At 44.5% G+C, this 25,577-nt stretch overlaps 1 protein-coding gene across 3 annotated transcripts in view; it reads left to right on the top strand.

Annotated features, from left to right (window-relative positions):
- GOLGA1 (golgin A1) overlaps window positions 1–25,577 on the top strand; it is a 234,675-nt gene that overhangs the window by 63,884 nt on the left and 145,214 nt on the right. For all 3 annotated transcript variants that reach the window (XM_069241738.1, XM_069241739.1, XM_069241737.1), the window contains 7 exons: window positions 1,277–1,446; window positions 8,700–8,811; window positions 10,617–10,712; window positions 14,249–14,374; window positions 14,997–15,092; window positions 16,641–16,736; window positions 17,365–17,460. In XM_069241738.1, coding sequence (XP_069097839.1) covers window positions 1,277–1,446; window positions 8,700–8,811; window positions 10,617–10,712; window positions 14,249–14,374; window positions 14,997–15,092; window positions 16,641–16,736; window positions 17,365–17,460 — 792 coding nt within the window. The remainder of the gene's footprint in view (window positions 1–1,276; window positions 1,447–8,699; window positions 8,812–10,616; window positions 10,713–14,248; window positions 14,375–14,996; window positions 15,093–16,640; window positions 16,737–17,364; window positions 17,461–25,577) is intronic.

Here is a 25,577-nt window from a genome sequence, read left to right as displayed (position 1 = left end):
CTTGACTGTCCCAAAGCTGGGAATACAGCTACACAAAGTGTTTTATAGAATGAGTTTACATTTCTGCAAAAGCTAGTACAGCATTCAAATAATTCGTTTTTTCCCATAGTTCTAAAAGCAGTGGTATATTTTTACTAATGGGACATTACCCAGGTGGTTTGTCCCCTGTCAGTTTGTGAACATTTTAAAAAGTATCTTTAGTCTGCTTCAAAGATATATTTGGCAAAAGCAGCATCCACAGCTTGTCTGTTGATGTTCGTAGGGCAGCCGCATAACACCTTCATTATGCTCTGCTTTGTGAATTTTGTATCAAGAATGTGTACCAGGTACAGCCTGTAGCCCTTAATGGCTTTCTCTAGATAAGTTCCAGCATCCTGTGTGTTGTCCAACTTTGCCATTAGATCCTAAAAGGTAATATATAATGTGATGGGGTTGATGGTGGAGTTCCACTTAATATGCTGTGATGCTTAGCCCATGATCAAATATCTTATGCCATGTATAGATATAATACATAGCACATCCAATAACCAGTTTGGTCTTTTTTAATTGTTCTTATTGACATTTTCCAATCATATAATACATGTATTAAATGTACAGGAGCAGTGAAAACCTGCAGTCCCAGACATTTCAATCCGCATGAGTCGTTAAAATTATTTATGTAACGGCTCTCCTATTTCATCAGGGCATTGCAATTCCCACCACCACGTCCCTCGAACTGAACCCAATTTAGTTTTTGACTTGTCGGAAAACACTAACACTTTCAGATTACTTAAAATAGACGTTCTGGAAATGGGGAAGAAGTGTTGGGCTATTTATCAGTGAGTTACAAAAATGCTTTATGACCCAACATCAAACGGAGATGCTATAGGCTGACCCTTTTTGTGCTTTGCACATTCTTGAGGTTAGTTTTCCTTTTCCATGTTTTGAGCATACTCTACCTTACAATAGATAATTTGTGGTATCAAGCCAAAAGAAATCTGAAAGCAGGACATAGACTACCCCAAACAAAGTATAACAAGCTAATAGAACCAGTATTACTAGAACTGCTGTTTTAAAATAATATCTGTAATGCTTCTGATACATAATATATGGAATGCGTGCAAGATTATAACAATTACTAAAAATAATTTAATAATTTAGCCAACATGCTTTGTAAGTTATATTATCAGGGTTCAGTAAAGTCACTCAATCAAGTTTTCTGTGGAGATATTAGTTTATTTCCAGTAGCCATCCTTGCGTTACTGATTCCAGTAAAGGTTTGTTTAACATGTTTTAGCTAATAAAGAAGGAAGAATTATTAATGAAAACTGAACAAGAACTAGAGGTGCAGCGGCAAGAAGCCAGTCGAGCGATAGAGGAGCTGCAGGTGACCAGCGGCGTATCTGATAGTTTAAATGAAGAGTTGAATCAGTTACGGCAGCAACACTCTGAGCTTGAGCAACACAGGTACTGGTCTTTCTTTTCTTTTTTCTGAATTGTTTCACTTCTGAAAGGTTAAACCTCAGCGATACCAGCTTGATCAGATGCCTGATATGTTATTTCCATTGAACAAACTTTGCATTTTGTTACTGCTGTTCTGCAAAGAGAATAATAAAGTAGATTACCCACCAAAGTTCTCATTGGTTTGTTCTTCATAGTAACTATATGTTCAAGTAAGTGTGGCTGTAGGCACATATGCTGTGCATACTCCTGTCATCTAGTGTTGTGCCCTGATGTGTGCAAGATGCTTTTCTTCAAAGTAGTTGTTCAAATCAGGAGGTAGTGTGACTCCTCTTGCTCTTCATTGCTAGATTGTCTTCTTTCTGCCATCCAGTTTGGATGTGTGCTCCAACACTCCAGAACGACACCATTGCAGTACTCTTCGGTTCACATGGTTTCCTTCCCTCTGTTGGTATTGTGTTTCGATCGCATCTACCTTACTCTCCGTCTCAGGACGATGTTTGATTACTTAGTTCGAAAGTCTGGGTTGGCTGTGGCTCCTGCCAGGCCTCGCCCTAGGGCCATACTCCCATCTCTTGGTTACGTCTCTCAACCATGCTTCGATGGAACAGATGCCATTCAAATATTGTCCTCACTGTTGCACAAAATATCCTCAGACCAGTCTCCATCAGGTCTGCAATTTGTGCCTGTCGCCCGAACACAAGAAGCCACCTGCGCCATCTGCCGTTCCTTCCATTTCAGGAAGACTCTTGGCGACTGCCTGCCATGTAGACTCGAGATGTTGCATAGAAACTGCTACAACATCCCAGACCTCTTCAGTCCTGATAACATTGAGGGGGAACATCATCCACAACTGTTGGCTGCAAATGAAGAGGCTTTCTTCCCTGGAGAAAGACCTGACTCTGATCTGGAAATTGAGGACCTTCCGCCAGCCCAGCAGTCTGTGAGTACAGCATCCATCCCCACCGACCGCCCTCTCCTCAAAACCATTCTCAAACAGATCAGCCCTCTGCCAAAGGGCACACAACCACTCTGGAGCACCTGAGACAAGCTTTTGGACCACCACTGCTTTCGAGCTATGGTCGGCACCGACAGACCAATTCAGCCACACCTCCCAGTGCCGAAGAAGCCTTTGAGACTGACCGGTTCTGCACCGGGTACTCCAACACCAGCATTCAGTCGCCTCTCAGCAACAACCACATCTGCCTCAGCGTCGACCAAAACCTTGGAGCCAAAGACTTTGTCGTCGACCATCGATGCTGGTGTTGGCGTGGTCAAACCAGTTCTCCGCAAACTGCAGGAGGAGATTGATTCAAGGCAGAAACACTTGACCATTCAACTTAATATGAGCTGAATCCTTGCCTGCCTTTCGGGCCTGCTGTTCCACCCTCTAAATTCCAGCTATCCTTCGAGAAAGCCTTGAACATTCTGATTCCATTAAAGCAGTGCAAAAAAGTGGATAAGGCTACCAGCCACTTACTCAATGCACAACCATTTTCTCACCCTGTTCCTCAGCCTTCATCTTCCCCGTCTGCTTCTCCTGGAGACCCCTTGACATCACACCTCAGGGGTCTCCTCACACTGACACAGGTGGGCATGGGGGAGAGGACGACACCTTTGACACCTGTCTGCAGGGTGACCCATGGTACTGCTATGATACAGATCCACTGGGGGACAAAGACCCTGCCTGTCCCTCCCCTCTTGACGATTCCATGTCCTACCAGGAACTGATTGGTAACGATGCGTTATTTCATAAGGTGACTCTTTATACAGAACTCCTAGAGGAGGACTTCTTTCTTGAAACCCTTTTCTCCACTCCCCGCTCTGCTCAGAACCTCCACTTACGGGTAATGCTACACCACACCCCAGCATCTTCAAGGACCCCATCCGAGCCTGGGTCCTAACAAACTAGGGTGGATAAAAAATATAAAGTCTGCCCTACTGACCACGTTTACATTTGTCGCCAGCTCCCACCCAACACTCTGTTGGTCACTACTCCTCGTAAGTGAGCCAACTCCCAGGCCGGCAGGGCCCCTTCACCGGAGAAGGAGAGTGAATGATAGATGTGAGTGGCTGCACAATCAGCCAGCCAAAGGCGTATCGCCAATTCTGTTGGCCTTCTTTGAAGGTACGGTCGTGCCCACTGGGGCGGGATGGAGGTGCTCCTCCAATGCGCCCAGAGGAGCACAGAAAGGGAGGGGGGGACAAGATGAAGGCAAGCAGATATTCAACACCTCTAATTGCTGTGCCCTAGATCCGCAGACACCTCCGGCTGGGATTCAATTCCATCTTCCTTCTACACAGACACAACTGACTCTTATCTCTGGCTTTAAGTCGGAAGTTCAGCAGAACCTGTTGAACATGCCTTCTGATTGCCTGCATCTCTGATGGACCAAATGTTAGAAAAGCCCAAGAAAGTTTTGGCGACATCTAAGATGATGGGTGCATTTCAGCACCTGCTCCTCAAGGCTCCTTTTGCCGTGCACTCTATCTCGGAAGCTTGAAGGCCACCTCCCCTAGAACCTCCACATCCTACTAACACACCCATGACAGCTATTCTCTCCAGTGATTACTTTAGAGGTTCCTAGAGGTAGAGTTAAAGTTGGCTCCCAAAAAAGTGCTGTAACCATCACCAAACCCTGACTTGCTTGTGACACCCACCAACCCCTGCCACCCTCACTCACCAACTACACAACACCAGTCAGGGCATCTACAAGGCTTTATTCCCAAATGGCAGAACGTCACCTCAGACCAGTAGGTGTTGGATATTATCCAACATGGGGTTATTGTCCGCATCTCACTTCCTCGCCTCCCACCTTTCCACCTTGCAAACACAATCTTTCCCCAGAACACCAAAGGCTTCCAAGGGAGATCAGATCAAAGCCTCCTACTCAAAGGAGCTGTAGAACTCATCCCCTACCATCAACAGGGCAAGTGAACATACTCGCTGTACTCGCTAATACCCAAAAAGTACAGGTCCCTCAGGCCCATTCTGGACCTCAGGCCCCTAAACAAATGTATCCTTTTAGACACTTCCATGTAGTCACTCTCCAGGATGTCATTTTGCTTTTCCAGCAAGGCGACTTAATGACTACGACCTGAAGGACGCTTATTTCCACATACTAATACATCCAACTAATCACGGGTATCTTAAGTTTGTGGTCAGAGGAAAATATTACCAATTCAGAGTGCTCCCCTTTGGGGTTACTACTGCACCTCAGGTGCTTTGCCGGTGGTGGCTGCACACCTGCTCAGACATGATGTCCACATCATCCCTTATCAGGATTACTGGCTGATCAGGAGTGCCATCCGCCAGCAATACCGAAAACAGACTGAGATCACAATAGACCTCCTTCACCAGTTAGGGTTTGACAGCAACGCCACAAAATCTCACCTCTAACCCCTCCAGATTGAGCCCTACCTGGGGGCTATTCTCAACTCTGAGGTCGGTGTAGCCTATCCATACCCAGCCAGTATCCGGTCCTTTCCGACACTGTCCCTCTTTTCCAACCAGATCAACAAGTCACAGTCGCACAGTTGTGCGCTCCTAGGAATGATGGTGCCCTGCATTGTTGTAGTATCCCAAGCCAAGGTACACATGCGTCCATTGCCGGAATGCCTAGTGCAACAGTGGTCTCAGGTGGAGGGTCATTGAGATGATCTAGTGTTGATTGGCCACCTCACTTGTTGTTCTCTGCGGTGGTTAAATACCAACAACCTTTTGTAGGGGCAGCCTCTCTTTGGCCTAGTTCCCTAGAGGACATGATTCGTAAGTTCTGCTCCGTGGAGTGACTTGGTACAAAACCTGCTTGGTCGGGCCAGACTATAATTGCCATCAGGGGTAATAGGCGGTTAGTATTGCCAAAACGTTGTTGTCAACATTGATTAGCAATAAGGGTCAAGAATTTCGGTGAGGGGAAGTGGAGGGTGGTGTGTTCAACCTTAGGGGTCCATTCAGCTGTATCCCTGATAACGAGCCAGTAATTGATGCAGGACCAAGTGTAGAGGTAATTCATCTTTCTTCAGTGCTATTGCATTAATGCCATATGTCCGTGACATCATTATTGCCCATCAGGATGTGTAGTTGGGCAGCCACGTTTGGGTGTGGGGACCTAGGTCCACTGGACCTGTGTATGTACTGCTCCAGGATCACGTTGGAATCCCAAACCCAGACCACAGCCCCAGATCCAAGCTCCGGTATAAATCTCCAGACCTTGGAGAAGAAATCAGGACTGTCCGCATTAGGACCATACACCGAGGTAACTGTGAGTGGCAGGCCGTGCAACATACCATGCAGGTGAACAAATGTACCCTCTTTGTTACCGATGTGAGCAACTTCCAGGTAACAATGGCTTACGCCTCTCGCATAGGGAAGAGTAAGTAGCAACGTGCCTCCACCAAACATCCCGCTTGGCCTCAGTCATGTGCAGTTCCTGCACAAAGCCAATATCAATCTGGTGTCGGTTGAGATAGGTAAGCACTAACCGCTTCTTGTGCCGGTCATTAACGGTCATTGATCCCCCAGGCGTTCCAGATTAGGCATCTAATATTGGCCATCAGCACTGAGGGACATGAGTGAATGTGCAGCCATGTTAAGTAGGCTATCTGGTCACAAGGCTCTGACAACTTGAGTGTACATGTAGAGAAAGGGAGGTGCACAGTACAGTACAATAAGCAACTCAGGAAACAGAAACATTCCACCTACCCACTACCCACTTCAACAACCCAAACTGGTTGGATTTCCCACGCACCACCTGTCCCATAAATCCAGAACTGGTGTACTCGCAGGAACCATCCCTGAGGGTTGCTAGAATGCCAAGCTACAGCCCAGTGCGATTTGGGATTGGGTGGCCCGGAATGAGAAAGGATGTATGAAATGAGCCCCTGGGGTGAGGCAATGTCACATGTAAAAGTTCTCCTGCTGTGTCTCACAGTGGGACGGGCATGGCTCATGTCTGCTCTGCGCCGTCATCCAGCCTGGATGTCTGCAGAGTCACTGACCGGCTTTGGGTAGACAGGAGACGTGGTATAACGGAGTACTGTATATTATCACTTAGGTGGCTTCCTGTGGTTGTCTCCAGGACAGATGGACTGTTGCCACCAGCAACTGACAGCTTGCAGAAGAATTTCATTGCTGCCTTATGATCCATAAAGTAATGTGGTCTACCACTGAGGCTGACATTCAGTTTAGCTGGAAAAAGCATTGAGTTGGGTACTCTGGCCTTTGAAGTAAGCCTTTGACAAAAATTTCTCTGCAGGAGGACTGGACCGTGATGGTGAAGTCAAGGTACATATATATGAAGCTCCCCTGGTATTAAATGGATTGGCGTTTGCAGGCCAGCCTCAGGATAGTATAGTTGAGTAAGGGTATTATTGTTGTCGCCGGAGATCCAGGTGGGAGATGCGGTGCATTCTTTAGCCACAAAGAGCGGCGATAGTGCCTCACCGAAAAACGAACGAAGCATGGATTCCACATAAGTTTTCATTTTATCCATGGCGGTGGACTCTGGGATTCCTGAGATTAGGAAATTGTTGCATCTGGAGCCTGCTTTGAGATCTTAGTTTTTACCCTCAAGGACTTTCTCCATCTGCAACAGGTGTTCATCTATGGAGGTATGGTGATCTTCAATTTCCGGGTTACGGAGTTCCAGCTGATACATTGGGTCCTCATGCTGTCTACTCTTTCCTTAATGCCATCAATTGTGTTGGTGAGTAGGTCGATTTTGGAGTTAGTGGTACGAAGTCTGTTTTTTTTTCACATCAATGAGCATGTCCATGCAATCCTGATCCAGGACTGAGGCCACGACCCGGCAGCCGCCGATGCTACCTAGTTTTGCTCTAGCTTGGCATTGTGCAAGTGGCTTTTATTCTCGAAGGCCACTTTGGCCTGTGTATGAGCATGCTTTCATATGGTGTAAAGGATGTTGATCTCCCGCGTAGTCACCATCCAGGGGAGGACCTGCTCACTCGGGGATATCAAGGTCCCACCATGCCCGACGCCCCCACTGAGGCTCCAGGGGAGAGGGGCATGAGTAGAACCCCAACCTAGGATCTACTTTAGGGCATGGTAATCCACGCAGCCCCCTGCCCCAGCGGTCGCACACCTTTCCACCAAATCTGTAGGTTGTGTCTCCCACACTGTGCGTGGTTATTCCAGGTCACCCCCGTGTGCCAGCAGAAAATGGTTGGTTACGTCACTATGGGTCATCTTGGGAGGGACAGCTCTGTAGAAAAGATCATTAGTGCAGGGGCCCGCGTGGGGACGAAACTAGGTGATGGTCAACCTTTGTCCATAGGGACCCCGCACCTTATGACCTAAGTCCCTCCACACCCAAGCGCAACCATAAAGCCCATGGGGGCCATGAACAGGCCTGTTCTCAGTGCGGTTAAGCGGTCTGCCCACACACTGTAGGTGCCCCCCATACAGTAAAGTAGTAGGGGTTGTCAATCAGAGTACTCCAAGCCCAAGTGTCAAAAGCGCTAATGGGACCCATCTGGTCACATCTCCCGAGGGCCAAACTTTGCGGACCTGTCGTTTAGACAGCGACTCCAAATCCTCTTAAGTGCCAAATCAGACAGAATAGAAAGCTAATTGGAATGGATTGGGTTGGAAGCCCTTAACTGGTGTTAATTTTTACACATCGGTGGTTAAAGGATGGTGAGAGCAGTGAAGTGTGGGATCATATTAGCGGCACGGACATAAATTGAGCATGTGTCATGCAGGTTGTGCTTTAGTGATTATACCAACTGGCATGGGACAGTGGGCTGTTTTATAGTGACCCCTAAAATGCCTCTGGATGGCAAAGGCGTGTAGCTGTCTTTGGTTACAGTCTGGTGTAATTGTAGACATTCTTAAATCATGCATAGCAAAGTTAAAACTAGAGACCAAGTAAGGAGAAGCTTTATGTGTAATCATTGTAGGTGTGCAGTTGTATGTGTACCTGTAGCAACAGCTTGTTGAAAAATACTCTAGTTTTTTTTTTTTTTTTTTTTTTTTACTGGTTGACCCAGGGATGGTTTCCGATGTCAAAATGAGTTTTCTTACACTGTCTGATCCGAAGAGATGTCTCAGAGAAGATTGCTCCATAATCTGTTTTCTTAAGTATCAGGATTGTGCCCTGAGACCTTCAGGTATACAAGTGCTCCATAAAATATTGTTGACATAACATGCTAGAACCTACTGTTTAACTCAGTTGTATGACTAAGTAGGGTGGAAACAGTCAATGCCTTAATTGAGGTTTCCCTTTATTTTGAAGCAGGGATGAGCTGGTAGCAACACAAGAGAGTGCAGAAAAGAAAATCACGGAGTTGGAACAGAGAGAGCAGGAGCTGCAGCAATTTATCCAGCAGCTTTCCCTGGATTTGCAGAAAGTAAGATCATGTATAAGTTTACTGATTCTGTGTTTGTGGAAACTTTTCAACCATGATTTACTGGCCATTATGTGTAATAATATGCATAGAATATTGTACTTGACAGTTACTTCTGCTGAATAAAATTTATGGGACGGAGCCGATGTTTGTCTTGGGGAAAAAGTAGTTGATTGGTTAGAATGGGGCTGGTCTATGTAACTTCCTTAGGGCAGCAAGTAAAGGTTTTCTGTAATCTTATTGCCCTGATGCCAGCTCTGAGCAGAACAATTGGTTAACACATATTTAACTACCCAGAACCCCCAAAAATCACGAAAATGCCTTATTTTCCCTTCCGCTATTCTTAGGTTCCATTATCTATTTATTACATTATTCTTGGTGTGTCAGCTTGCACAGCTTTTTCCCCATAACCGTTGTAATACTATTGGCTTTCTTGCGGAGGTGGAGGATATTATGTGGCTTTGTTAGCAGCGATATTGTATCCCAGTGCGTGTTTTATGTGTTCCCAGGTAATCCCCAGCTTATTAGGTCTCAAGTAAATCAAGATCACCAAACTAGATCGTGCCAAGGACTCGAAAACATGAAAATTGTTCATCCATTACTCACCAAGCACAAACCTTGACTCCCAGAGCGTGGAACTCCTCCCCACCCAGCAGCAAGCCCCAGGTGTAGAGAGCAAGTACCAGACAAGACAGTTCTGTGGAGTAGCATCACAGCAGCCTCCAACAGGAGCTTACCTGTTTGAAGTTCAGAAAAACTGAATCACTCTGCCTTGAGGGCAACCTTCCACCGCCTGAGCCTCCTGTAGTTATGCACATAACCTGAAGGATGTCCATGGGTACCAAAGTATTGCCAATGAATTTTAATCATTATTCGTATGCTTTCCTGTCCACTGGTGCACGTGACCCATATCAAAGAGATGAAAATAATTATTAGAAAAACTGGACAGCATGGGCTTTTTATGTCCAGTCTTCAGGTTGGATGAATGCTAATCATTTTTGCGTGAACTTCTTGCACGACCTGTTGCTTGAAATTCCTAGAGTTCACATTAGATGTAACATGTGGGCTTCTGTATTGTTGCAGTGGCCCTTAAATCGCAAAATAACTCGCTGTTTGGTCTGAATGATTATGCTAAAGGTCCTAAGTGGTATAAAAAAACATAACATGTATTTGTAAAGTGCTCTTTCATGTCTCAGGGCATCTGGGCTCTGAAATGAAAGACGTTTATTGATACCCAACTCTTTGATACTCAATTTACCAGCATCGGAAGGATGAAAGACTTCATCAGCCTACCAGATTTTGACCCAGTCACTGTAAGATCTAACACAATCCCTGTTGTGGGTGCATGAGGAATGTCGCCACAGAACTGCTTCCATCGTTTTTGTCCAAATATAAATAAAGTAGTGACTCTCTCCAACTATAATAAGCCCAGTTCCAGCACTTCTCAAAGAAATCCTGCATTTCTCTGGCAGTATTGGTTTGCATCGGTGGCCATATTTGCACTTACTTTGTGATGGTGCTCTTAAAGGGCCTAGCAACCTTCTTTACTTTATGCATGAGTCCACAGTGCATTATGCTAGGGTAGATTGAGATGGTGGTTGTTTAAATGCTTTATAAGTCTATTGTAAAGCGCAGTGTGTTTTTTGGGCAACGTTATGTTGGTGACAAATGGTCATCCCATTGTAGATAGTTTAATTCAATCACTTTGTACGATTTAAAAGTAACTATGGCTTTCTCACTGTTGTAATCATATGTTGTGCCATCCCCCCTTTTGCATACACTTACAATGTCTTTAAATATTGTTTTAGGCTCAAATCACGGCCTCTTCTTGTGAAAAGAGAGTGGAAGCCTTACAGATTGAATATGACACCCTCAGGCAGCAACATAACCAATACAAGCACAAGGTAATGCATTTCTTTTTGTTAAAGGACATAAAATAGCTTTTTTTAAATGTTGTCATTCAGTCTCTGATTGAAGCCAGAATGTTATCATTCAACTTTACACCCATGATTATGTTCTAATCATTTTTCATCGGCCTACCTTTCCCATCTGCACTTCTGGGGGATAACATGTCTGCTAACCGTTCTTGACAGCAGCTCTCTGCCACCCCCTTCCAGGTTGTCCTTGCTGGTGCTTTCTTGGCTCATCTGTGCAGACCAGCTTCTTAGCCGCTCTCTCCTTCAGGTTATACTGCCTTGTTAAGCGAATACAATTCAGCTTAACACTGAAAACACTGCAGCATCCTATAATGGTAACCAGCGCACATTTGATGGGAACTACCAAAGAAATATGGATTAAGAATACCTGGAAAGACTGGCTTCACTCTTCTCTCCCTGCTAGCATTTAGTCTGCCTTTTCTTGGTGTCTGCTGCTTTGGTACCACCTTCCCTGATGACTTCCTGTGTGTTGCACATACACCTGGATCTCCAATAACTTGCAGTTTTGGGGAGCTGGGAGAGGTTGACATGCTACTCACTGTGCTGTAGAGCTCCATGTGTGAGCGTTTTCTTGCACTGTTGCTGTAATTTGACAGGGGAGTGTCAGAAAGAGGAGTGGTTGCAATGCATGTTTTAGATGTCTGCATTGCGTGTGATAGTTTTGTTATCTATGCTTTGCTTGACATAATCTTGCGCTGCTTGTAACAATGCTGCACTTGTCCTGTGTGATGAGAGAAGCTGTACGAAGTGTTGTGCATGTCTGCTTGAATGTTAAGCTTGCTTGTGTTTCCTCGGTGTGGCTGTGCCTCTTTCTCCCTCTCACACTTTATCGCTGCACTTCCCGCTGCACCTCTCTCTCCCCCTCTATTAGTTTCTATCAATGTTTGTGTCGTTAGTGAGAGTTTAGGTGTAGGAATCACCGTGGTGTATCAAATGGCATGAGATGCTCAGAAGCTCATGTTAACACTTGTTTAGAATAGAATCACTGTGCTTTCCAGACTAGCATACACAGTGTCCCCTCCAAATGTCTGCTGTTAAGATAAGAATCTTTTGTCTGCTAAGTTATGGATATTAATGTTATAGTATGTTTTAGGTTTCTGAAATAAAAGACACCATTTGAAATTTTTATATTGTTTTCTCATGTCATTCACTGCGTGCACCTCGTATACTGCAAAATAAACTGTACTTTAATTCACGGAAAATGCAGACTCAGATGATGCACTTGTCTGTGAGACAGGCTGATTTATTAATTTCAGCCAAGCAGTGCAGTGGATGAAGTTGGTTTTCATTTAAAATAGTTTTTTTCAGTTTAATTTCAGATTGTTTTTTCATTGTGTTGTGCCCTTTAGTGTTGAATTTTTCAGTTGAGCATTTTACTATTTTTTAGTTTGTGAATCAATGTGGGCTGTTGTGGCCAGTGCTGGTCGTTGATATTAGTCCAGTCAAGAAAGAGTGGTTTCTTTATGTAGTTAGTACAGAATATAAAACACTTCTTGGCAAAAATGCAACCCTGATCATCTGAAGCAAATACAATTAAGTGAGCCCAAAACATCTTAGAGCAGTGCTTTCCCACCCTTTTAGAACCACAACCCAATTTTAGGATGACAAGTTTTTGCAACCCACCTAGACATGCTGTGGTGGCAGTTTTATTTAATGTAATAGTAGGTATGCTTTCAACATGGTGTGAATTACCAAAATAACACACTCCATACAGTTTTTTGCATTCCTCTCTAACAGTAGTGGTTTGTAAATGACATGACCTTCAGCACGCCCTTTGATAAGGCTTTTTCTGACGTCGGGCAAGCTATTGATCTGCCCATTAAAGGGGCAAATGGGGAACAGTTTTCTGAGTGGGGTTCTGGTCTGCGGCATATGTTCGCTAAAATTACAAAATAGAAATCTTGGTGCAGATACCAGTGATTTTAGCAAATTTAGAATACCCCTTCTGCAGCAGAGTATGGGGTAAGACCTATGTGTTAAAACAAGGCCCAATGGATACACACACACTGTTTATTGCTAGTTCATGCCCTACCAGAAATCTCCTGGCCACCCACACTTTGTGGAACTGTCTTAGAGAGAAAAGGGAAATAATAGGAAAACATTCTAAACTTATATTTAATCTAGAAAGGCCATTTCAGTCACCACAGATGTGTTCTGCTTACAAGTAGCAAACAAAGAAGAGATTGTGTTTGGAAATTCTCCCAAGACACTCTGATCCTGGAACACCTAAGAGTGTAAACTGAACGCTTTGCAGCCTGTACATTTGAGTAGGCTTCCGGACACTTTGCAGTAAGCAGCTGACCTCAATAGTGTGACTGGGCCCTCAAAGCAAAAAGACTCCAGCAAACCATCTCACTCATGCTCTCCCGTACGCCTGTTTTAGGCATGAAGGAGTTTGTATCTCTGACAACAGACATAGTTGGCCTAGCAAACACCTCCCTTCTGACAGGACTAGGTTGCGGCCTTCCGACATGCTCTGTTATCACACCTCTCCTGGAAAAAAGAATCTGTTCAGAAAATAAGAGTTTTTTTTATAACCTTCTGTCACCTTTCAAAAGTATGGAAAGACAAGCGACATACCAACTTTAATTGTATGTTGCACTCAGCCATCTCCAGGGCCTATTTTCTGGATTCCAGTCGGTAAGAGGGCCCATTGGGGCACATGCTGCATTGAATCAAATCATTCATCACCTAAATGTCATAACAAGTTCAGTTGAATCGTCTAGTTTCTTGTGGCATTCCTCAAATATGTTCCCTCTTGTATCTCCTCTTCAACAACTCTCTAAAAAAACACCATATCAGCCTGAACAGTCAATTGAGCCTTGAACACTATCCTCTCCCCCCTTCAACCCCCCCACCCCCCCAACAACCCCTCTTCTCCCCCCACCCCCCCCCAACAACCCCTCTTCTCCCCCCCCCGGCCCTTGAACACTACTCCCCCGCGATCACCCCCCGGGTGAGCTGGGTGACGGGGGTAATGTAACTACCCAGTCATGACAACCACATGACTGGACTAAAGCTACCTTGGTGTACTTGCTGTGCTGAAATAAGCATTTGCAGTAGTCCCTCTCATTGGACAGAGCACATCACCTCTCGGGCCAAACAAACCATTTGCATGTCCGCACTGATAACATCAGTAGCAAGGCAGTCATTGCAACCTCTATCCTATATAATCCTTGCACAAGCTCTTCTTTTGCAGAAGCAGGCTAGTCTGTGGCCTCACGTGGAATGATATTAATTCATTGCATGTGTTTGTTAAGCTGCTCCTTGTGTATTTTAACCACAGACCCTGACATTCAACATCTTCCCTCCCTTATCCGACAAGGAGGTTTTTATCATTTTAATCTATTTATTTCTTTTTTTATTGCATGTGATAAATATTGTAATGATTTTTAACTAATCGAACAATAACGCTGACTTTGAAATAGGGTTTTGATTCTCACAGCCTAAGGATACAACTTGCTGGATGGCAAGAGTTAGTGTTTCTTCATTCTTCCTTTCAGATTACAGTTGAAGTCGAAGAAAAAGATAAAGAAATACAGCATTTGCAGGAAAAAGTAGTATCTCTGGAAAAAAGGCTAGAAGGCAACTTTACAGGAGATGAACATATGCAGGAACTTTTGAAGGAGGTAATAGTTTTATCATAATTTACCAACAGGAGGTGCTAGGACAATCCTACTTTGTAAAATACAGATAAAGTGCTTAGTACTTTGAATTTTAGTCGTTATATGCTGGTTTCAGCTGGTGTTGGTAGACCCAATCTCATGAAGTAGCTCTAATGAGTTGGCTCCTCCCTTTTTCTTAAGTTGACTTTACGATCCTTTCTGAACAGACATACATCTGACAGCAGTAAATATTGACTGTTGGATCTCTCTTAGCCTTATTTCAGGTGTTACTGTAAGGAATTTGCAGAGTTTAATGTAAGTATATCGTTAAAGAAGGAGGTTCGGTTCTTACTTTCTGGGTCAAAGTGGACACAAATGTCACCTTTTAGCAGGAGCTATTGAAGGTATTAGGCTAGTGCTTTAGAAACCTGTATTTCAGATTCAGCAGTAATTGACAGCTTTATTTTCCTTGAAAATACTTTACAGTCTGTGGCACGGTCCTCTAAAGGAGTTTTAAACCTTTATTTCCCGGAAGCGTGGAAGCGTTGTGTCTTAAGTCAGTTATGATAGACTAAGTACTGTTTAAATACTATTTTTATATTGTGTCTAACAATCTATTTCACTCATTCAATTTTGTTCAACCTAGAAAGCAGCTTTGGAGCAGAGGCTAGATGACAGTCGGCAACAACTTTCAGAGGCCAGGACTAATCATACCGACACAATTAGCTTGCTGGAGGAACGGGTGAGCTTAGGTCCTCTTTGATGGCTGACTACCTTTCTATGATTGTGCATTCCATACAGTTTAGGAATGAATGAATGTTGTTTGTGGGGCAACTTCAAAAATATATTTTTTACTACTGCATTTACCACCATTTCATAGAGTCTAGAAGTTGACAACAGCGGGGTTTAGACACAAACGCCTTCACTGTTGCTCTGGTGATTAAATTAAGATTCTGACCTTGATGTAGAAACTGGTTCATGGATCAGACTCCCAAATCCTTCTGTAGACCCACAGAAGGCACAGAGATCTTGAGGTCCCCCATGCCTCTTTTACCCAAAACATAAGTGCATTAAAGCAGTTACCACACTTCGTTGGTGGTGTGATTATTGCACTCCTTTCCAGTGCTTTGAGGGAAGCATATGCCATGTCAAGTTCTAGTATCAGCGAAAGTCCATCATCTTCTGTGGCACATGAGGTAGTCAGCTACTTTGTGCAGCGATTAGAAAAAATATTTTTATTGAGTTCTTATGGACCCTCTTGGAACTGATAGCCATGTCCACTTAGAAACTGTTTATCCGTTCAAAAACCCATCCCAGTAAAAGGTGCTGGCGCATTTTGTTAATGTTTGGGGCAGTTTGAACTTAATAACTTTATTTCTACCACAAATATACAGTCCAAGTTTGCTTCCTTTTCTCCCACATTTTAAGAATTCCAGAAGTGACCAGGGTATTTAAATTTCCTTGGAGCGAACATAGAAAATACCCAAATATATATTTTTTTTAATTGCGTTTCTTTGGGGAAGGAAGTACTGTGCAAGAAAGTGTGTGTTTAGTGTTCTTAAAGTGGCATGAACAAAATGTTTGCTTTGCTATGTTCACACCCTTCACAGCTTTCAGGAACAGGCAGAGTGGTTTAAAAAAAAAAAAAAACAAGTTTCCCTATTTTCCCCCAAGAATGAAATATTCACATTCGCAATGTAGATAACACGGATCTCATTCTGTTGAGGTGTTAATCCAGTGCAGTTGCATTTTGTCTGTGTAATAGACACCAGGATGAGCCTGTGTGTCCTTGTGCCAGTGTGTTAATCTTCAGGCCATACAATTAAAGATCCATCTAAGATCCATCTAGCCATCCAATTTACATCATTTTTTCAAACTATTTTATTGAAATTTTCATAACAAGGCTTAGCCAGCGTACTTCACAACTCTGAAGGAGAACAAGGATCAAATGTATACACCAATATACAGTTATCATGCAATGTCTGTAACATTAATACAGCAAATATTATTCCTACATCCACATGCGTCTATACATTCAAGTCGCTGCTCCTTTATTACAATTATGTTTTTTTCAGGTAACCCCAACCTTAGTCTCTGCAGGAAATCAGGTCTATTTGACACTCAGTCTCCCTCATTGCCGAAATTTGCAGGTGTTCTACACGTCTGTACATAAATGAGCTTTCAACATAACTTGTTATAGTTTTGTTTCACTGATTAGTTTTGTTATACTAATGTGGGAGAGCTAAGTGAGGGCAGTATTGCATGATAAAAACTCTATTTTTGTCTATAGGTAACACAGCTCAACACCAAAGTAGCAGAAGGCCAGACATTATTCAGTCAACAAGTAGAGGATGCAAAAAGTTTCAAAGATCGTAGTCTATTTCAGGTAATGTTCTTGCATAAGCTACCCCCTGTCAAGTCTGTTTTCAGCCATGTGCCAGTGCACAGGAACCTGAGCACCTACCTCTCTTCTGAACTGTGATACCTGACCAGAACCACCCTCAAGTTCATCAGGCATTAACCTCCTATGGTATACTTTGCTCGACTAGACCCCTTGCAGCAATTAAAGTTAACTTACAGATGCAGGATACTTTGACCAGATACTGTTATGCATGACCCTAAACATCACCTGATGCATTCAGCTATAATCGTGGCACCTCATCATACCCATGAAGCACATCATCAAACTTTAACTGGATGGTGTTACATCTGCCAGTATCCATGTACTTCTGCAGCTATCACCACCATAGGTGACCTTGAACTATTCTCACACTATTGTTTTTTCCCAAACACTGCAGCTGACATACCCTATCACAACTGCATCTGACCTTTGAATCTGGAATTGCCAATAGCATTATCTTGTAAAAATGGGGATTATCATTTTAACAAACAACTTTTTATTTTTTTATGTATGTTTATTTCAGGTCTTTCATATCCCAAACATTTCATCAACAATGTTTGGGGGCATGTATCCCCACAGGTGTTGCTCTTACATGTTGATTTTGATTTTACAGCTGAATGAGCTTGAGCACACCTTAAATTCCACAAATGAGAAGCTCAAAAAACGAGAGGAAGAAGTAAACGAAAGAGAAGCACAGATCAGAAAATTGGTAAGCTTTGTACTTCTAATATAAGAACTGCACATTTGTGTTTTCCATTTTTTTTATGGGATTGCACAAGATTCTCGATTTTGCAGCCTGAACTCTATATTCATATGTTGTGAATTATTCTGCCGTCTAGTGATTGGGTCGAAAATTATAAGCTTCTTTAAATAAAGCTTTTATTTTGGGTGTATAAGTTAGAGAAGTGTGTGTGTGCTCCTGATGACAGCTACCCTAATCCCATGTCCCCCATTAAATGAAAATAATTTTTACAATAATTTTGGACATCAGTGTAAACAAGATTCTACATTGATAACGGACTACAATGGTGAAACTGAATGCTTGGAATCATAAAATTTCACAGAAAGCGCTTCTATCATAGGAGGTCTCAGGTTTTGTTAAGAATGCAGTAGATGTATTATTTTTGCGTTCTCTGTGTCTTCAATTTTTTTGCATAAAGGTGTTTTGACTTTTAAAGAATCAAACAACATAAATTGGACCCAAAGTGGTGCTAAAATGACTGTATCTGTTGAGTTGAAGGAAAAAGACACCAAAATGATTCTGAAAAATAGGCTTAAAATCTATAACAGGCGTTCAAGGTCTGGCTTAAAAATAAACAAAATCAATTTGACAAAAGTGAAACAGTTAATGATGATGTATTAACATTTCTTTCTTTCTTAATGAGACTGAAGTTTATTTAGAAGGTGAACAGGAAGATTTATAATTTCTTCTAGAGACACTTAGGCCCTCATTATGACCCTGGTGTGTGTGATAAAGTGGCAGTAATACCACCAACAGGCTGACAGTAATTACAGCCAAATTATGACCATGGCGTTGAGAACTCCCATGGACAGCCAATGAACCGCACCATCCGCCAAGGCGGAAACACAACGCACGCCGGTGGTCGCCATCAACAGCCAGACGGGAGACAAAGTACGCCCACCATATTAAGACCCTACAATCCACCACGTTTTCCGGGGCGGTACCAATGCCATCAAAATCCTGGCGGGAACACATCATTGAAGAGAAAAGACTCACCACTGGAGACACAGGGAAGAACAACGCCGCCATGAACCCGAACTGCAAGTTTTTCCAATGATCTTCTACGTTATGCTCCACCTGGAACACCAACGCTGACGAAGACGACGACGGTAAATACAGCTGCCTAGCACACAAGGGAGGGAGGGAGAAAAACAAGAGTGACACACGCGCGCAGCACACACCATACACACACACACCATACACACAACCAGCTGAACACGAAAAACAATTTGCACCCGATACACGGCAGAATAATGCAATGACAACAGGAATGCACCAAGGTGAATGTATTAATATCAACATCTAGTAATCCAATTGTCCGTGAAACAGATATGTACACATGTACACAAAGGAATACTGCCCAGTCCAATGTTCAAAGGGCCCACATGGCCACAGGGCACAGTCCAAGGCCCAACTCGAATCCTAACTTAACCCGGATAGAACTCTGCAGGGGCTTCAGTTTGCAAGTGGGCAGGCACCTCAGGGTGATTGGGGAGGGGAGGTACCTCAGCCGAAGTCGGGAACAAGCCCACTGGTTCTGAGGGGGCTCCATTCCCATTTCTCTCTGCTGGGGAGTGCAAGGACAAGGATACACACACATTCCCCGTCTCCTCAAATGTTCTGTTACTACTGCTGGACAGTCTGTGAACACCCCAGGCACAGACTTTATCCCAAAGTAAGTACTTTGAATAGATCATATTTGTCACGCACTACCAACCATTGGTAGGTAGGTAATAGCTTATTGTACAGTTTAACCATAGGTACTTCCTGTTCTCTGGAATGTGAAAACAAGGATCATAAGTCTATCTATAGGTGCCAGGTCATCATTTTTATATATATATATTTTTTTTTAAACACCCTTCTTGAAGTTGTGATCTTAAATGCTGTGGTGGCATGATTGCTGACCCGATGAAGATCTAATACTGGTCACATTGCCTCCTCTATTTTTGGTACAAGGAAACTTTCTGGATCAGGCACCTATTCAACTGCTTCTTTCTCCAAGAAAGCATTTATCTTATTCAGTAGCAATAGAATGTGGTCTTCATTTACATGGCTGATTTCGGCCTGACTGCTGTTGTTATCACTGATTACATGCGGTGAGCGTTCTGTATAATGTCTAGGGTTAATCTTGTCTTCGGCTACATAGGTCCATTCCTCCAGAAAGGACCACAGATGTCCCCCTAATAGTGATGGTGAGGGTGAATAGACTGTCACTCGGAGTAAGAGCAAGAACATCTAGGGTTCTGTCCTTTTCTTTTTCAAGCACAAAGAGGCTGCTGTGCATGTTGACTTTGTTGATAGAGGGTTGATACTGACAGATGTCAATACGTAAATCACTCTGACGATATCCCGGTTGACATTATGCTCATCTTACCTGTGCCTGTTTTGAAGTGACAGGCCAAACTTTCATTTTTCATTTGTTTTAGTATTTTGTCAACAGAGTTACCAAAAATATGCTTTCCAGCTACGGTATTTTTAGAACATGTCTGTACACCTCAGGAATAAACCGTGATATGCAAAGGCATGCAAAGCCAGGCTTCCTTTCTGACAACTGAACTCGTACTTAAGAAGACAGCAGGTGTAGACCTGAAGACCTACACTAACATACAGTGGGTGGGGACCAAGTCTCACCTATTAGCCACACCCTGTACCTCTGTAGTTGGGCCATCACATTTGGGATGCTGCTATTCATCACAACAAAGGCATCATGCACTGACCCAGGATACTTAGCACTGACGTGGGAGATGTACTGGTCTGCTAGGCACACCATCTGCACATTCAGTGAGTGGAAACTCTTACGATTCCTGACGTCCTGCATACTGGCGGTGGCCTACCCTGAGCCGGATGGGCGCTTGTGGGCATCAAGCAGCCACAAGGAGGTGAGTGCAGTGGGTATCATTCCAAAATTTGGCAGGTGGGGTGGGATCCGGGTGGTGGATGTGAGTTAATGGGTGCCCCTCAGGCCAGGCCAGACATTGCAGTGTGGGTCAATTCTAGGGTAACAGGTGTATATCAAATGCAGCTAACCTACCTTCTTAGCGTTCCATTTTAGGCAGGGCTTTGTGGGTACCAGGAAGTGCGCAGTTGGCGATGTGTGGCCCTCATCTTGCCTTAGCATCTAGTCATATCACTGGCAGTGCAAGGCTTAGTGCTTAAGCCTGTTCCCTGTGTGTGACGGTGCTGTGAATGCCAACTGTGGTGTGGGTGCAGTCAGTGACCCAGTGTTTCCTTTGTCTCTCCCCCCCCCCCTTTTTTTGTTCTGTCATGCTGTCATCTTGTGCATTAGCATCATCTGGTGGAGGAGCAGGGGCACTGGTGAAAGAGGGAGCTGCATCCCACAGGACCCAGGAGGCAGAGTCCACAGACGCCGAGGGAACCAGTGGGATAGAGGGTGAGTGGAGCACCACGGCAGAGACAGGAGGTGACAAAACAGACTCAGATACCTCCTCCGATGGGAGCTCCCTGATGGTGGCGAACACCTCTATGACCACCCCAGCTGCAGGTACAGCCACCATCCCCATACCAGCACCACCCTCCTGGTAGACCCTCAACAGGTCTACCGGGAGGGTGGCCATCTCCTTCGCCCAGGTACCTCAGACCCTGCCCTATTGAGCCCTGCTGCCCTGAGTGAGGAGGCTATTGACCTCCTGAGATCCATCTATGTAGGGCAATCAACCATTGTGAATGTCATCCAGGGACTGACATCCCAGATGCAGCAATGCAGTGCATTCCCGTAGGGCATTCACGGTGGATTCGCGGCCCAAAAGAGATCGATTCAGGTTCTGGCCTACTCTGATGGCAGCCATTGTCCCCGTTTCTACCGAAGCCCATCCAACTACCACTTCCCAGTCCCAGTCTCCTCAACCCCAACCCATCCCAAGCACACATACTGACGAGCATGCACACAAGACAACACCCAAGAGTGGCACAGGCAAACACAAGCACCACACTTCATCCCACAAGCACTCACGCAAACACCAGACAGTTGCATCCACTGCCTCCACTGTCTCCCCCTCTTCCTCCACCTCCCTCCCAGTCACATCCACACTCACACCTGCATGCACTGCATCAACATCCACCACCAGCATCACCACACCAAGCATCACACACACCTCACTAACAGACACCTCCACAACATCCATGCACGCGTCCCCTGTGTCCTCACCCACCCTGCCTGCCCCCACCCCCAGGACACAAACGCAAACACTCACACACCCAACAGCCATACACCTCACATTAGCATACTGCCCATGCACCCAAATCCAGCAGACATACACCTCCTACAACCACTCCCTCAACCTCCACTTCCATCACTCCTCCCGTCCCCACCGTCCCTAAGAAGCTTTTCCCTGCCCAACTTGACCTCCCGCCGATTGCCCTCCTCCCCAACACCGTCCTGCCCGTAGGGGCAGGATCCCAATGACCCAGCCCCGCACCTCAGCCAAAAAGTCCACGGGGACAGTGGTGGCACCACCTAGTCGTGGTGGGAAGGATACCACACCTCCAGCCAAGAAGGGGAAGGAGCCTGCACCTCCAGCCAAGAAGGGGAGGGAGCCTGCACCTCCAGCCAAGAAGGGGAAGGAGCCTGAACCTCCTGCTTTGAAGGGGAAGAAGCCCTCGACTCCTGCCCAGAAGGCACCTCCATCTGCCACCACACTGCAGCCATCGTCACCTGCAGAGGCTGCCCAGGAGGCACCTCCATCTGCCACCACACTGCAGTCATCGCCACCAGCGGAAGCCATGAAGGCCACCCTCTAGGGGCTGCTGTACGAGGGGGCCCCTCCAGAACCAGTGGGGAAGTCACCCACCTGAGAGACTGTGGCCTTGCCCTCTCCAGGACAGAGAACTGGGCATGGAGCCCCTGCAAGAACCAGTGGAAAAGTCACCCACTCCAGAGACTGTGGCCTTGCACTCTCCAGCAGAGAGAAACGGGCATGGAGCCCCCTCCAGAGCCATTGGGAAACCAATGATTGGTTGATGCAGGAGAGTAAACTTCAACAATGTCATCAAAGTATCCTATAGTTATTATGCAAAGGAGGTTCCACTATAAATATGAAAAAAGGATTGGCAGGTACCTTCCAAATGAAAATGCTCCTGGGAGCATATATGAATGCATGAAGCTTAAGCACCTTCGATACCTCAGAGAGTACTGACCTTTGAGAAACATATTCTCCTTTCCGAAGCATCTCTGTCTCTTACATTGAGGACTGCTGTGAGACTGTTGAGTCTGATGGCATCATGCATTCATCTGGTTTCATGTCACCACTTACAAATGAGACAAATTGAGGAATGGCGTAACAGGAAGTGGTAACAGGGAAGTGGGAATTGGGAAGATCCAGTGTTTGTCCCTCACAAAGAGGTGAAGGCTTTGAGTTGGTGGAACACGTGCAGTCTTGACAGTGACCATTACAGCAGATGATTTCTTGCCAGGAATTCAAGTCAGGGTTTAATAGAGACTAAAGGGGACAGTGCAACAAATCAGAATGTGAAAGCTTGCGATGCCTCACCTGGTATTAAAAAGAAACTATTGGAATGTGTTCACCGATGGTAACATTGCAAAGTTTTACATGAACAAGGAGGGGTGAGTGAGGCATTTCCCCAGTCAAAGTTAGTACAGGAGATTTGGGCTTGGGGCTTGATTCACAACTTTCATTTGACTATTTACCATCTCCTATCAGAAGCCATAAGTTGGCGGACACTCGAAGCGATAAAATAAATGGCATTTTCAAAATATTCGTAAATAGGTTTTTTTTTGTCTCAAGGAAAAATGTAAAATGGGAAGACTTAATGTTTAAGCTTCTCCATCAGTTTCAAATGGAAATGTGCTCTCATTGAATGTTTGCTCATACTTTTTCACCAGTCTGATTTGATATACATAAAATAATCATTTAATGTGCTCAGTCTCTAGTGGCTTCAGTGTGGGGGAGAGACAACCATGGTTTTTACATCTCATGAAAAAGGTCACACATAGGCATCACTCGTTCAGACTCTTTCCCAGTTTACTTAGAATGCAGGAAGGGAGAATATATTGCCCAGAGCCACAGGCGCCAAAATTATGGATATGGCACTGAAGGTTTTAGAGTTTGGTCACCTTAACCTATCACAATGCCAAATGGGCCATTGAGCGATGCTAGAAAGCCTACAACTAGAATGTCATGCTGCATGCATATGCACATGTTCGGACAGGCTAAGTCACAATTAAAGTATACAAGAAGTGTTTAGAAATGTGTTGAAACGCACATTTAGCATCTATTTTTGCATATTTGAAGGTCATTGTTTTCCAAAATCAGTTTTAAGCACTCTTTAGAAGGGTTCAAGATGATGTATCAGCCGACCTGTACGCCCCCTCGAACTTGGTAAGTTGATTATCTCCTTTTTGAACCAACGCTTTATGCAAGCTTAAAACCCTATCACTATTACAGCGGTCTTCCTCATCGCAATCACATCACTGCAAGCACTTGGATTGCAGTGAGAATCCTTACATATTTATTTTGATAAGGTACTGATGCAAACAAATAAAAAATAATTATAGCAAAGGTGGCTTTTCATACTAAACAGACCGTTCAACTGCTTGTGTTGTTAGACACTCGGCATCCCAATCAGATATGATTTTATATACACTGAGGGCATCATTTTGAGTTTGGCGGGTGGTGGAGGCTGCCCGCCAAACGCATTCAGACAGAAAACCTCCACTCCGGTCTTCCGCCTGCCAGCCCAGTTAGGAGTTTTTCACTGGGTCAGCGGGCGGAAACAGCGTTTCTGCCCGCTGGCCCAGTGGAATAATCACAACTTTGACGCCGGCTTGTAATCAAACCCTTCAGCAATGGTGCGTTGCGTCAGGTGCAGCAGCACCTGTCGCGCTTTTCACTGCCCGTAATTCGGGCAGTGAAAAGTGGGACCGGACTGTCCATGGGGGCACCTGCACTGCCCATGCCAAGTGCCGTGGTGGTCCGCCACAGTCATAATATGGCGGTCGGACTGCCCATGTCGGTGGCGGAGCGAGTGCCACCGCGAGCCTGGCGGTCCGTGGACCGCCAGTCTCCAAATGAGGCCCTAAATGTGAGTAGAGCAGTGAATTTTTATCAATAGGCATACTGGTGAGCGAGTGACATCAATTGTTCACCTGTTATACACCTCAGTCGTTAAGGCTGATCACCTTGACCAGATGAATTGTGAAAACAGTTCAGCTGTGCTGCTTACTATCTAGTGCAGAAAGTCAGTTACACCATCAGTTTTTATAAGCAGTATTTCTTTGTCAATCTTTTGTGCTGCAGCAATTTGATTGTTCATGCACATAGTCACCAAATCCTACTATGTAAGTATGTAATTAAGTAGTGAGACAAATGTGGCTTAATCAGCATTAAAGTATTAATTTGCTCACCCTCCGCTTTAAAGAAGAAACTTGCACAGAGTTTATGCACAGCATGTGAATCTAGAATAGCATCACACTGAAACAGCTGAAAAACGTTCAAGTTGCTTACCCATAACAATACCTTTCTAATTACAGGGTAGTCAGGATTCAGTTGCAGCCCTCCCACCTCTTCAGAGAAGAGGAACAGAAAAAAAAAATCTTATCTGTTTAGACTTTTAGCCATATTAGCAAAAAATATGTTTGAAACTGGTGGTCACGTAGTCAGTACTTGTTGGGTTGTCTGAAGTCATGAGTATATAGAGCACTTCTATAGTCAACACCCACATTAAAACTTTTTTAAAAATAATAGTTTTTACCAACCCAGTCACTGCAACCGAGAATGATGTACGACATGTGAATTTCAAATTCAAAAATTATTACAGGTATGAAACTTGTTTAGTTTAATATATGAAAAATCATTGTCTAACTTTAAACTTAATTTATGGTGAATTATCTCACATAATGCATTGAGAGTGGCAGGGTCACAAAACTCTTTGAGAGTAAATCAGAAGTGCCAATCAAGCTTTCCCTTATGCTATTCTTAGTGCAGGCCTTTGTTTCCTCCTTCAGCATACATCAACCTACCACTTTATTCCTGCATAATAGTTTCGAAGTGTGCCAGGGGGTCGGTTTGCTGACTGTTATCCTCCTGTGAACTATTCAGGCTCTTTCT

The sequence above is a fragment of the Pleurodeles waltl genome, chromosome 6 (assembly GCF_031143425.1).
Source record: "Pleurodeles waltl isolate 20211129_DDA chromosome 6, aPleWal1.hap1.20221129, whole genome shotgun sequence".
Lineage (NCBI taxonomy): Eukaryota > Metazoa > Chordata > Amphibia > Caudata > Salamandridae > Pleurodeles > Pleurodeles waltl.
Note: the sequence above shows the minus strand (reverse complement) of the source record. Positions and strands in the feature narration are given on the sequence as shown.